The sequence below is a fragment of the Lactuca serriola genome, chromosome 6 (assembly GCF_051521515.1).
Source record: "Lactuca serriola cultivar US96UC23 chromosome 6, Lser_US96UC23_V15, whole genome shotgun sequence".
Lineage (NCBI taxonomy): Eukaryota > Viridiplantae > Streptophyta > Magnoliopsida > Asterales > Asteraceae > Lactuca > Lactuca serriola.
Window position 1 is genome coordinate 198,649,475 of NC_136413.1, and position 14,239 is coordinate 198,663,713.

The 14,239-nt window shown below is 30.9% G+C and overlaps 2 protein-coding genes across 2 annotated transcripts in view; both read right to left on the reverse strand.

Moving 5' to 3' along the window:
- Positions 1-14,239, reverse strand: part of LOC145059408 (uncharacterized) — a 191,912-nt gene that overhangs the window by 41,857 nt on the left and 135,816 nt on the right. The window lies entirely within an intron of this gene.
- Positions 5,807-7,472, reverse strand: LOC145057768 (small ribosomal subunit protein uS11x). Its single transcript, XM_079005658.1, has 6 exons — positions 7,335-7,472; positions 6,694-6,813; positions 6,547-6,592; positions 6,384-6,469; positions 6,169-6,298; positions 5,807-6,069 (listed from the first exon to the last, which is right to left on the reverse strand). The coding sequence occupies exons 1-6, from the start codon at positions 7,335-7,337 to the stop codon at positions 6,002-6,004; spliced, it is 453 nt and encodes a 150-aa protein (XP_078861784.1). The 5' UTR covers positions 7,338-7,472; the 3' UTR covers positions 5,807-6,001.

Below are 14,239 nucleotides of genomic sequence, written 5' to 3' on the forward strand. Positions count from 1 at the left end.
ATATTATCATATAATTCAAAATAATCAATATATTATATCAAATTAATATACGAATTATTATATCAAATTTAACAACAACGTTAGTGTTATATTTTAAAAAATATATATTTGTAAAGATTTCAACTATATAGGTGTTTCTGCGCATTACAATGTCAACTCAAATATAAGTTTCAGTTCCAATTAAAAAAACTAAAGAATATTTTGTAAATAGTTAAAAATGATAAATTGTAGTGATAGAAGCAAAAACTAAATTGTAATTTTAATTTAACTAAAATATTTCTTAAATATATTTTTATAATCGTTAAAAGTTTCCAAATAAGTAGCTTAAAATAACTTACAATAACAATAGTAAAAAAACAACTCTATATAAATGATTATATTGTTAGCTTTAAAATAAAATAAAATAAAAACAATGTTATATTTAATTTTATTCATGTGTAACTCGCGAGTAGAAGTCATTCAAACGATTGAGATTATGAAGTTATAATAAATGTATATATTATCATATAATAATAATTCAAAATAATCAATATATTATAACAATTTCATATATACAAATTATTATATCAAATTTAACAACAACGTTATTGTTATATTTAAAAAAATCATATATTTGTAAAGACTTCAACTATATAGGTGTTTCTGCGCAACGCGCGGGCATTCGCCTAGTATATATATATATATATATATATATATATATATATATATATATAATTGTGTTTGTGAGGTTGTTTTACGAAACTGTGTGTTTTCTTTTCGCCTTTAATACTTTAAATGAAAGATTTGTTATCTGTAGAAATTTTAGAATTACTGTGAGTTTGATTTACAAAATACAAATGAAAATATGAGCTTGTCTACTTGATCAGAAAAAATAAATAAATAAATAAAATAAAATAAAATCGGAAATAAAAAACAAAAGAAAAAAAACAACTCAAAGTTCGGTCCAAAAACAGCCAAACACTGAAGAAAAAAAACCAACTCAAGATCGATTTTGCTCACCTCAATATTATAACATAAAAGCCCAATAAAAACTTGCGTAAAAAAAACAACGTTGTTAAAAACATAATTGTTTAACATATACCAATGTTTTAAAAACCGGTTTTTAGTTGAACCGGTATGGTGATCCGTTCTCGGTTTAACCGGTTCGACCGCTGGGTGAACCGGTTTCTATATTTTTCATGTATTTTTCTATTTTCCAACACATACATATATATAGGAATTATGAATTTGATGTTTACAAGTTCAAACATTAAAAATACACATAAAAATAAGTTGTAGATGAATTCAAATACATTAAAATAACACATAACCATAAATTTTAGTGTTTTACATCAATCCATATACGTCAAAAAGAAAATAAAGTATAATACCGAAACGAAATATAATTTTTGATGAATACAAACACATCAAAAAAATTTATAACATTTATCATATGTTTTTATTTAGAGAAAACTAAATAGATTTGAAAAAAATTACCAAAGTTTATTATGTAAATTGTTCTTTTTTCATGTGTTTTTATTCGGTTGAACCGGTTCAACCGATTTATTTTGACCGGTTCAACCGTTTTTTTCTAGAAACCGACCGGTTCAATCCGGTTTAGAAATCAATGTAAAACCGGTGATAGTTGAACCGTTCCCTCTCCCGGTTCCCGATTCAACCGGTTCGACCGGCCGGTTCAAACCGGTTTTTAAAACATTGCATATCACTCAAAAGTCCGAATGATCTTTGTTCATTCTGCGGGTTCAACTTTATAATATTAATATTTATTTGATAGATTATGTTATTGTTTTCCACTTTTATGATTATCATCTCACATTTCACATATTCTTTTGTGAAGGACGCCTAGGAACATGGGTTAAAATATTGTAATTTTTTAGTTGAGTTTTTTAACTTAGGAAAGTAAAAAGAATATATTTACCAAACACTTGTAGTTAAAAAAATATTTATTAAATAGATTGTAAAAAGTAATAAATATAATTTTATGAATATGAAGTAATATACCTTAGATTGGAGGGTATGAGAGGGATGTTTCCCTCACTTTTTGTGGGCCACACCATCATTTTCTTCACTTTCCTTTCCCTCACCTAAAACCCAAGGAATGTGTGTGAAGCTCCCTTCACTATTTCTTTTTTTTTTTTTTATATAAAATATATTTCATACATATATTATAATAATTGTGTAAGTAATTAATAACCATGAATTTTGATATATTTTTTATATTTTTTAGTAGGTATATAATTTTATAAATATTAAAAAAGGTAAAAAGGAAAAAAAATTGTCCGATAGCATGAAGAGAGAGAGAGAGAGTGCGACACCCCCTCCCCCCACCTCTTTCCTGCGGTTCGCTTCCCTCACCCAAGGGATGGTGTTCCAGAATGAAGGAAATTTTCATCACCCCTTTCCCGTTATGATACCGTTCGGCCTTAGAAGGAAGGAAGGGCAAATGGCTTCCAGCACGGTGATAATCTTGCATATGTATCAAAACTAAGCTGCTTTAGCTGGGAGGATAATATTTTCCGCCTTCAATGATGACGACGGTGAAGATGATGTCGTCCGAAGGTTTCTCACATCATTCTCTGATAAAATGAAATCAACAACTTGAATATAAGACTCTTTAGATCAAGCGGAAATTGTTCTCTTCGTCCTAATTAGAAAGGCTCTCCAAAGATATAACATCATGCCCAAGCAATTGTTATGGACTAAAAAATGTAAAATACTCCCTACTCCACTACTCGTATGACTATTCTATTTATGCTAGCCTTGATATAATTCTAGATAGGTTGAAAAATAGAAAATACAAAATATTACAATTAGGTCATTCAAGTTTTCCTTTATGATAATATGTGATCCATTCTCCATCATCATCATATAAAATTTTCTATGTGTATAGTTTTCAATCGCTTAGGTTAATATGTGATCCATTTTCCATTATTATCATATACAATTTTCTATATATATAGTTTTCAACGATTATGGGATAAGCACACCGGTGACAGCAACACTAACGAACTGGAATTGGATGTCGTGTGACCTTTACATCCAAATGCCGTTTGTGATTTAGTTTGTGGGACTCTACTGAGAGAGACGGTTTCTAGTTAATGACCGTGTGACCGCTTCGCTTCTTCTAAAATACAGGGGCGGAACACGAGCATTGAAACCAAGGGGGCCGGATTAATAATAAGCACAGTTGGAACGACTAGTCATTTTGACGAAAAATACATCATTGATTTAAAGGAAAAAATACATCCTTGAATAAATCCCGATAGATTTACCAATCAAAAAAACAAATTTTAACTTGGAATAGTGATGATTAAAATGTGTAATATGAATCATATTATACAAACAATTTACTATAAATATATTAAATAAAATTAAATTAAAAGTTATGAATGATATCAATAAATTGATTAAGTTATAAGTTATATAACACAAGCATTACAATTGACTCCTAAGGGTCGATTAAAACAAAAAAGGGAAGGTAAAAAAAAAAAAAAAAAAAAAAAAAAGTGATAATATTTATATGTAACATATTAGAAAAAGTATTCATAGCAATAACAAAACAACACGTTATCACGTTACAGCTAAGAGTTTTCTTGATATTCACAATGTCATTTCATATTAACACTTCTATCATATATTGATTTTTTTGTTCAAATAAAAAGAGAAAGAAAAGAGCCAAGGTAAGAAAAAAAGAAAGGAAAAGATGACAGAAATTTATTGTAATACATACAAAGAGAACGACACAAGCTGGTTTCGGGCAGTGGCGTGACAACAAGTGGCAGGGACTCGAAGATGGTGAGAGAAGGACATGGCTGACTGAAAGTTGAGGACCAGTAAGCCACTCGTAAGAGGTGATCGGGGACATTAGTAGGTGCGGATGGTTACTAGGGTTTCTTGAATTTGATATCTAAAGTATATATTTTTAGACTTTTTATAAGTTTACTTATATTGTTTTATGCGACCGGACCTATTTCTACCTAAATTTGATGTATTGTTATTTTATCACTTGGAGACTTGTGTTTTTGGTAAATAGTCGTTCAGGCCTGGTCACTACGACCCCCTTTGTGAGGAGGCACCCCTTCTCCCGAAATTACGGGGCTATTTTGTCGAGTTCCTTAGAGAGTTGTCTCGCGCCCCTAGGTATTCTCTACTTACCCACCTGTGTCGGTTTCGGGTACAGGTACCCTTTTGTTGAAGGTCGTTCGAGCTTTTCCTGGGAGTATGGCATCGGTTACTTCAGCGTTGTAGCGTCTGGTACTCGAACATTGGCTCGAGGCATTTTCTCTACCCCTTCTTACCCTGAAAAAGCACAAACCTTCCCCTTTTCCAGGCATAATTGTTTGTTTCTTGTTTTTTGTTTGGCAAGAGTTGTATAATTTTTAAGAGACACTTGAATGTTGCAAAACTAATACTAGCAGAAAAACGAAGAGGCCATGGCCCCTCTAGGCCCCTAGGGTTCCACCACTGCTAAAATGTCATGTAATTTTCCACACTTTAATGGGGTCAAATATACGAAATTTATTTTAAGGACCTTTTAAAACCAAACAAAAAACTTCATTGTGTCTTCATGTCAATAACCCTATTTATTATTATTATTTTCCTCAGATTTTTTTTATATTAATATTCGGGATATACTTAAACACCATCAATGATCCTCTTCACCACCACCATCACAACATCACTACCATCATATGACCATCGTCACCATTAACCATCGAGAAAACACAAATCAAGTAAAAAATAGAACTCTACTTGAACGTAAATCTAAAAACAAAAGCATGAAGAAAAAAATTTAAAATCTGATAACATTATTTATTTCTCCAAATAAGAAAACCTGCATTTTTGTTAAAATACCAAAACATGAGCATTCAACCAAATACCTAATCTATCACCTATGAAAATTCAACAAAATTTGCAATCTTAAATACCTTCAAAAAAAGCTTGGACCTAAAGTCTCTAATATGGAATTGAGAAAAGCTTTGAAGTTTGGAGAAATAGAGGTGGTAAAAACTGACACGATACGAAACCCGACACGAAATAAACGGGTTAGGTAAGATATTTCAACCTGTTTAAATAAACGGGTTGACACGACACGAAAACTAAACTGATAATGTTAGAGTTGAGAATTTCAACTTGAAAATGATTTGTTATTTATATGCAAGTTTTTTAAAAATTTTAAATAAAGTAAAAGGATCCAAAACCAAAACCATAAGTAAAAGAAAACTTTTGAATTTAGTCGTTTTATAAGTGTAAATGACATAGCAATCTAAATCAAAACTTCATTTTAAATTTTTTCGTTCTCTCCCAAACTACACAATCTTTTTGACCATTTCTCATCCTCATAATCTCGTCTTTTGCCTCCCCATCTTCTACTCTTTCCGCCTACCCAACTCCGTTCAACATGTTTAGTGTTTCAACTATAAATTTTTTCCTCATACGAAACCCAACACAAACTCGACATAAAAATAAATGGATTAACACGATTAATTAAACGGGTCGGATTAGGGTGAAACACTTTCAACCCGTTTAAAGTTTTGACACGGTACAAACTCGCACAACACAACTCGATTGCCACGTCTATGGAGAAAAGCATAAAATCAATGGTTTTATGAGTACTATGTCAGTTTTGACAAACCATTTCTATAATTTACTCTAAAATTACATATTTCAAAAAGTGAGACTCAGAAATAAGTTTTTCTTAACTACCAAAACATATTAATGAAGGTTTAGTCCGAAGTAATAAGTTTTTCTTAACTACCAAAACATATTAATGAAGGTTTAGTCCGAATACAGTTTTCGCCAAAAATTAGGGGATGAAACTAAAATATTTGAAGTAATAAAAACATCTTAAACTCCATACAGCACAGAAAGAGTATAACAACAAAACATGTCTACCAAAATTCAACAAATTATCTGCCCATTAAATGTCAACCCAAAAAACAAAACTTGGCCCAACATAAATCCATTTGAATACACAGCTGCTGCATATACCCACATCACATCACAACCTCCTTCCCCTTCTTCCACCCTTCCTACGTGTACTGTCAGTTGGAATTGGAGTCACGTCCTCTGCAATCGCATTATAAGTTGAATTAGAATCATGGAATGTAATCTCAGATTCCATTCCATCCGCCAAAACATAATTTAATTTGGAATATATTTATTTACCTATGCGACCAATCTTCATGCCAGAACGAGCAAGAGCTCTGAGGGCAGATTGGGCACCTGGGCCAGGTGTCTTTGTCTTGTTACCTCCAGTTGCCCTCAACTTTATGTGAAGAGCATTTATGCCAAGTTCCTATAAATCATAAATCAAGCAAAAAACCTTTTTAAACATTTTGCAATTCTTGATTTAAACAACTGAAAAAAAAAAAAAAAAAAACCTTGCATCTTTGGGAGACATCCTGTGCTGCAAGCATAGCTGCATAGGGTGACGACTCATCCCTGTCAGCCTTCACCTTCATCCCACCTGGTATACATATACAAAATAAATAAATAAATAAATAAAAAAGATTATTTGCAGCTAGAAATTGATGATGATGATACCTGTAATCCGGACCATGGTTTCCCTTCCAGAGATATCAGTCACATGCTGCAAAACACACAAAAAGAATATATACATTATACATCTAATCTTGAAAACAAAGAAATCATATAAACCAAATTTTGAGCTGCTTGATTGCTTATTATTACAATGAAGGTGTCATTGAAGGATGCAAAGATGTGTGCTACACCAAATACAAGCTCTCCTTCACGAGTAGCAGGTCCAAGAGTGATATTTTCTTCCTTTGGTTCCCGAACCTTTCTTTTAGACTATCAAAATCAAACAAAACACCACAATCAAATATTAATTAATAACCAATAATTCCTTTTCAATCAAAATCAAACAGAGACCAATTTACCCCAACCCATAGACTGACCACCTGTTTGTGTTCTTATAAATGCAATGACATGAAGTAAATTTAGAAGATGATGCAAAGATATGCTAGATACACAAAATATCTATATTCAACCAATTAGCTGCCTCACGTATGTAATGTATGTCGAGACCAAAACATTTTTACGATATAATCTAACGAATATGTGCCTAAAATCACATATAGCTACTATATTTCACTTCATGTCGACATGAAATCATCTATAATTCACAAAAGGAAAACTTTCCTAAAGATCACAGATCCATAGGACTGAAATAAAATGTCGCTAATTTTAACAATTCCAATCTACTCGAATCATTACGTTATGTTTACAAGCTTCAATCAAATACAATCCACGACGTTTTAACAAGTAGCTCCAAAGACTCACAGATCAATTGCGAAATAGAGATTCATTACCATGGCTGCGTTTTACTTCTTCCTCCTCTCTCTCCCTGTATCGCAAAAGTTATGTCCGATGGCAGCTAGGGTGGATTTAGGGTTTTGTGTTATTTAAACGAAAAAGAATAAAACTTGGGTTGGATTAGGACGATTTGGGCCCGATGATTGTAAGTGTATTGGGTCAAGTTATAAAAAGAAATTCGATAATTTTAATAATAAAAAATTTGTTGTGTACTGATCTATAGAGTATAACTAGATTATGATCCGCATAAAATGTGGGGAACATATAACAAAATACATATAAATTTATAGAAATATGGCACAATAATAATAATAATAATAAAGTAACAACAACATACTTAACATTGGAATGTTTGAAAAATAAAAGCAATGAAATATCTGAATATTTATAATTGTTGAAGGACCTCTTCATAGATAATATTTTTTGTTTTATTAGTTGGACGACTTTCCTTGTCACATTTGATTACCTTCAAGCATAGTTTACTTGTGACGTGAGAAACAACGACATATAACTAACTGTGAATGAAGACAGTTCTACACAAGTATAATCCAACAGTTGATAATGACGGTCACTGCCTTTGGTTCTTTTCATCTCTTAGGGGCATTTGCTTCTTTTCTGTTTTTTATTTATTAAATTCCTTGCAGAAGCTGAGTAATATATTTTTTGCAAATCTTTTGAAGGGATTTCTATGATGGTTGCATATTTTCAATTTTATTTTATTGTTCGGTTCATGTAGAATCAACATCAAGAATAAATGATAATATTCCATTATTTATGCCTTCTGTATGTTTGTGTTTGTGCATGTGTGTGGCTATGTGTGTATGCCTATGCCGATTAGTTTTTAGTCACCAAATTTCCCAATAGTTCCCATTTTATCCCATTGTTATATGTTTTGTTTGTGTTTGTCCGTGTGTGTGGCTGTGTATGTATTCCTATCTGAACCACTTTTTAGTTACTAAATTTCTGAGAGATAAATGAGGATAACTACAATCAACAGCGTACTTTCTAAAATAAGAAGATTATTGAAGTACAATGTTCAAATAGGAAATACTACAATCATGTATTTTTTATTATAACCTGTCTTTAATTCTCTGAAATAAAACATTGTTTTTTTATAAATAAACTCGTTATGATATTTGAATTATAGTTACATCCCGCCTGCATCAGATTATACATCTACATGCAGACTTGCATCAAATTTCATGAATTAAAGTAAAAACCTTGCTCCTGTTAAGTCTTAAAAAAATTCTTATCATTTTGATTTCATAATACATCTAAGTAAAGGTCTCTGTTAAGTAAAAAATAACTCAAAAAAGAAAAAAAAAACATGTCTGTATCAAGTAAAATGTGACTTAATGGATCAAGTTAGATCTATATTAAGTCAAAAAGACGCAACATTTTTATCTTTTTTAGTTAAGATAAATAAGTTGCTATTATAAGGGTTTTAGGTAAATTATTAAAAATGTTAAATTGCTAGGTCAAAAAACATATCCACATATGAAAATATGTTATTTTGACAAATTTTCAATCAGGTTGCTATTTGGACAAATAGTCAGAATTAGAAAATCTATCAAAATAGCATCCTACTTTGAAATGTTACATTGAGGTACAAAATCTCATAAGCTAAAGGCAAATAGTTTACATGATGCTATTTTGACAACTTTTTATAGTTGGTCGCTAATTCCAACGATTTTCCAACTTTGAAAGTGCATTGCTATTATTTTCATTTAAACAATAAAAAAAATACAATAATTAAATCACAATGTAAAATAGTTTATTTAACAAAAGCTATTGTCTAATTGAACGGTTCATTACAAAAGTATCAACAATTTAACCTTCAAAAATAAACTCCATGTCGACTCCTTTTTTCCTTGTTCCAAATGGATGATTCATTACAACAGTCAACAGTATCAACAATTTGACCTTCAAAAATAACAACAATATTACTGATTATTAAGTTATTAGCAAGTCAACACATTCACATAAAATAAAAAGGAATTTAGAAAAGGGTTGTAGGGTTGAGAGATCAAAGATGAAGATCATTTCACAGTTTATCTAAAACACACATAATGAACTGTTGGATCAAGAAAACCAAACCTTTCTACAATCACGGTAAAAAATGTCCAACAACTTCATGCAATAGAAACAAATAAAAACTTTAAATCCAATTATTTGTACTCTTTAATAAAGTGATTTACCAAATTATCCTTGATCCAGACAGGGGTGACCGGCTCTGAAAAGAAACTATGAGTACCCACTTATTCTTGAGAAAATAAACTCAATAAAAATATTCAAACCAGATAATCGGAAGAATAAGGTAGTGCTAGGTTCTTATTGTACTATCGGCGTGCCCAGACAATGCAAATAGCATCAATTTCACAATTAAAATGTATTCCAAAAACACATAAAGAAAATTAGCAATTTGAGATCGATGTATGCTTCCTTGAAAAAACAGAATAATATGTAATAGATAAAATTAAAATGCGGTTTTGCAAAAAAAAAAACTATTAATTAATCCTAAGTAATCAATCTCCAACATTTGCCAATAAGGTTTATCGATGTAATATATTTATATGGTTTACATTTCAAATAAAATCAATGTTTTTGACATATCAAACACGAAATCAAAGGAATCAATGTAAAGGCACGACCAGGAGAAGGAATAAGGCTATGTATTTATAAAATGCTAAAAATTACAAGTGATAGCCAGATTTAGTTGAATACCTAGAGCATTTGATAAGAAATTACAAAGTGAACAAATTTAGTTGAATAACATAGCACTTGCTTTCAAAGATGTGAGATAATGCTCATTTTGTGAGCACAGAGACATTACATTTCATTACAAAACATGAGCACTTAGATTTGATATATATATATATATATATATATATATATATATATATATATATATATATATATATATATATATAGTTTGTTAAACTTATAAATATATTTGTGTGTTTAAAGGAATTAAGAAAATGGATAATACATACCAGTTCTACAACTTGTTGGAAATATACAATTGCTTTGTCAAACTCAAAATTAGATGCACCACAAGATTTCAAGTGTTTAGACAGCACACAGATTTTACACAATTTTCTACATAACCAAAGTCTTTAAGTGTTTCATCTATAGCAGAAAAGGCAACCCATCCAAGGTCAACATATCACCTCTTGTAGCATAACCTAATAAATCATATATCAAATGTTAAAAGGAGAAGGCAAGAAACGTAATAGTTTATTCACCCTTTAAAAATTGAAAGGAACATAAACCAGTAAAAAATTAAATTATATTGTTATAAAGCTAAATGCACAAAATAGTACTCACATATTTTTTTCTATTATAACCGCCATTATGCAAAGGAATTACGGAGTACAATGCTATTTCCCACCATAAAACTGACATAGTATGATGAAAAATAGCAGAATTGAAGGAAAAAAGATGGAATATATAAAACCAACAAAATATACGTGATGCACTTAAAGGAAGTATGTTGCTATTAAATCAATCAAAAAGACCATATGCTTCAAGAACAAAAAGGCTAGGTGTTAGAAGGGTTGTTTTCATTTATCTTTGCATGTTAGTGTCTAATTTGGTATATTGGAACACTATAGAAGTGACTTAGAATTAAAGTAATTGGCAAGAACTACACAAAGAAACAACATACATGGGAAAAAAGAATCAGAGTCAAATCTATACCCAACCTTGGAAATGTCAGCATATTTTATTGTTGGAGATGCAAAATATTATCTTCAACAATAAAGAGTTGTATAAAATTCTGTCAATGGAGATATTGTAGCTATATAGTGGTGAAAACCAATTTTTACCCTGAAAATATGTAATTATGATTATAAAAAAACAAATCTCAAAATGAAACACAAACCAATTTTTACCCTGAAAACATATAATTATGATTAGCATTTTGTATAAAAATATGTGTTACTGGTTGTAAGCATTTTTCTAACATTAATGAAACACTACAGTCTAGTCTACAGGGGTTTACCTAAATAATGCATATAAGCTTATTTCTTATCAAGTAAATTAACAAACACCAGGTGTGGAGAGGTATCAACTTGTCACCTGTTCAAATAAACATGAAGCATATATGAGAATACGATAAAAAGTTGGTTTCTAAGAAATTCAATTGTTGTACAAAATAGAAACTTGTCTAAAAATACGGTTAGAGGATCAAGACAATTATACCTTTATGAAAAAAAAGGATAAATCTAGCCATGGATGAAGCAGGTAGTTTAATTTGGGAAAATCTACATTCGTTGCAGATAGTAACGATTTATGCTTATGAAAGAAAAGGATAATCACATGGAGAGATTTGATTCTAATTTATAAATAAAAAAATCCCACACGGTTTTCAAAGAAGTTGAATTTGATAGAAAAACCAAATATGTTACCTGTAAAATAAGCGAAAGAGAATTTTCATTTGACAGAGAAGGGATGACTGGCCGATTGTTGCAATGGTGAAGCCGAATTATGGTTGACAGTTATGTGAGGGAAGCGATTGGAATCCGATTTTGGAAAGTTTGAATTTGATAAAGGAAACGCGTAAGTCATCAAAAGAAACGAAAGGTGAAATTAATTCAATGAAGGTGACATAAGCAAATTTGTATAACATTTAAAAACTATAAAAAAACATAATCAACAGTTCTGATTGTTGAAGGTAATGTCATTAGGTTTCTCTTTTAGTATATAGAGAGATATAGAGATAGGTTTCTTAACTTGTTCAAAGAATTGGACTGAGACTGGACTGAGACTGATGTCAATGAAACAAAAATTGCAATATTTTGTCTTTATCCAAAAAGGTGGGAATCAGGGATATGGATTTGCATCTCAACCTTTTATATGTGAAAAAGACGAAAATGCCCTTCTCACTGAATGCAAGGCCAATTATTCCATTTTCTCCTGCTGATAAGTCTGCTATGAGTGTAGGTCAAGCATCTGGATTGATCTTGTCAATGTCTATGAAACCAGAGTCATTGAAGGATCAGGAATTTGTTACAAATTAAATATTTTAGGTTTTTAAAAAGTTTATGTCAATAAAAAGACAGATTTTATTAGATTTTAATGTTGTATATAAATATAACATTTCTGTCAAGTACAAGAAGCAGTCTTTTTTCCAGGGACATTTTCCAGCTCACAAGATCTTGACGAGATAACGGGTTGTTAAAATAATTGAGGAAAGGGTTAAATTGTAAAATGCATGAAAGTATAATGTCTTAAAAATGTACCTTTCAGGACAGAAGTTTAAAGAACTCTCATCTTGATTTGAAATATTCATGTCACGTTGAGATAATTTGTTGGCAATAAGTCCCCGCTTCTGCCAAGCCTGAAATTCCATGTGTTCCATAAATTTCATTCATCAAGACAGTTTTTTTAACAGAAAATAAGACATAATTGTAAATTAGAATCCAAAATTTGTATTTTTCCTTTATTTACCTTGAATAGATGAGAAATCCGAATTTGCAGGTGTAATGTCATCAAATGCAAGTTCAGTTACATTCTTGATATACATTATAGGGTACACTTTGGATAGAGTATTTCTATATATATATATATATATATATATATATATATATTAAAAAAAATATAACTTTAATACAGTTTCATTAAAAAAAATGTGTATAGTACCTTGAAAGAGCACTGTTGGCAGAAACCAACCATCTAACATATTCGCGACAAGTACATAAATCACCAGGTTGAACATCACCTTCAATAACCTGACATCATATATATGACTCTCAATATTTTAAATTATAAAAAAAAGAAACTAAAAATATAATTTTAAAACAGACCTTTAATACTTTCAATGCTGCTAATGACTGCCCTTGTACTTGATCAACAACTGCAGGAACTAAAACTTTTCCAGGGAGAGTCTGTAGTGATGGTGAAAGTACAGATGTAGCAGGTATCCTAGCAGCAGATGGGAGATTTTCAAGATCCATTGAATCAAATGTTTTCTCCATGTTAAGTAATTTTGGTTCTGGAATCGGAGTAGGAATCGGAATCGAAATTACCAATCCACCATCTAAAACTTCCTTTTCCGTGAATGACTCCAAGAACTCTTGAGTTTCTTTATCATCGATATCTGATTCATTTATTGTTGCCTCCTGTAAATCGGAATCAGGAATTACTGAGTTTACATCATCAGCGGGGTCTTCTTCCAAGTTATCATCCGATTCAAGCTTCTCTATGCCATCTAAACTTTGAATGATTGATGCATCAACCAAATCATCATAAACATCAAAATTAGCTATTCCAGGTGTTCCCATAGTGTCATCGTGGACTTCATCTGTAGGTAATTCCTCTTGGGAATCTTGTTGAATACTGCGTCTTAGTTTATCTTCAGTTGTAGTTTCATTTTCTTTTTCATGTGGATAAGAATCATCATCTAGCACAACATTCTCTTTTTCAGTTCCCTTGGCTTCAAGATTATCATTCTGGTCAGCAGAGGTCAATGACTCTTCTTGATGTGTTGTTAAAGTTTCCAAGTTCTTTTTTGTCCCTAAAGGACAACTAAAAGAATTAGGCACAGTTGTGAACTACAAACATGAGAAAGCTTGGAAATTTGTAAAAATGGAAGAATCAAGTACAACATTTGAAAAGAAAGCATACATACCAGACACTTGTTCAGATGGTAATATTTGAGGCTGCATCTGCTACAGAATTGAAGGTAATGAAACCTATATCGAACATCTGAACCAAAAACCTGTTTCAAAAATCATTCATCTTGAAACAAAAGTAATAAATGATATTGGCTCTAACAAATGGTTGTGTTTAATCATAGAATAATTAGTTTAACCAGACAAGTGCGACTTCGGCCCATGATATATAGTTTGTTGACTCACTGCAGTCATCATCATAGAGAACATAAAATTATCTGAACAAA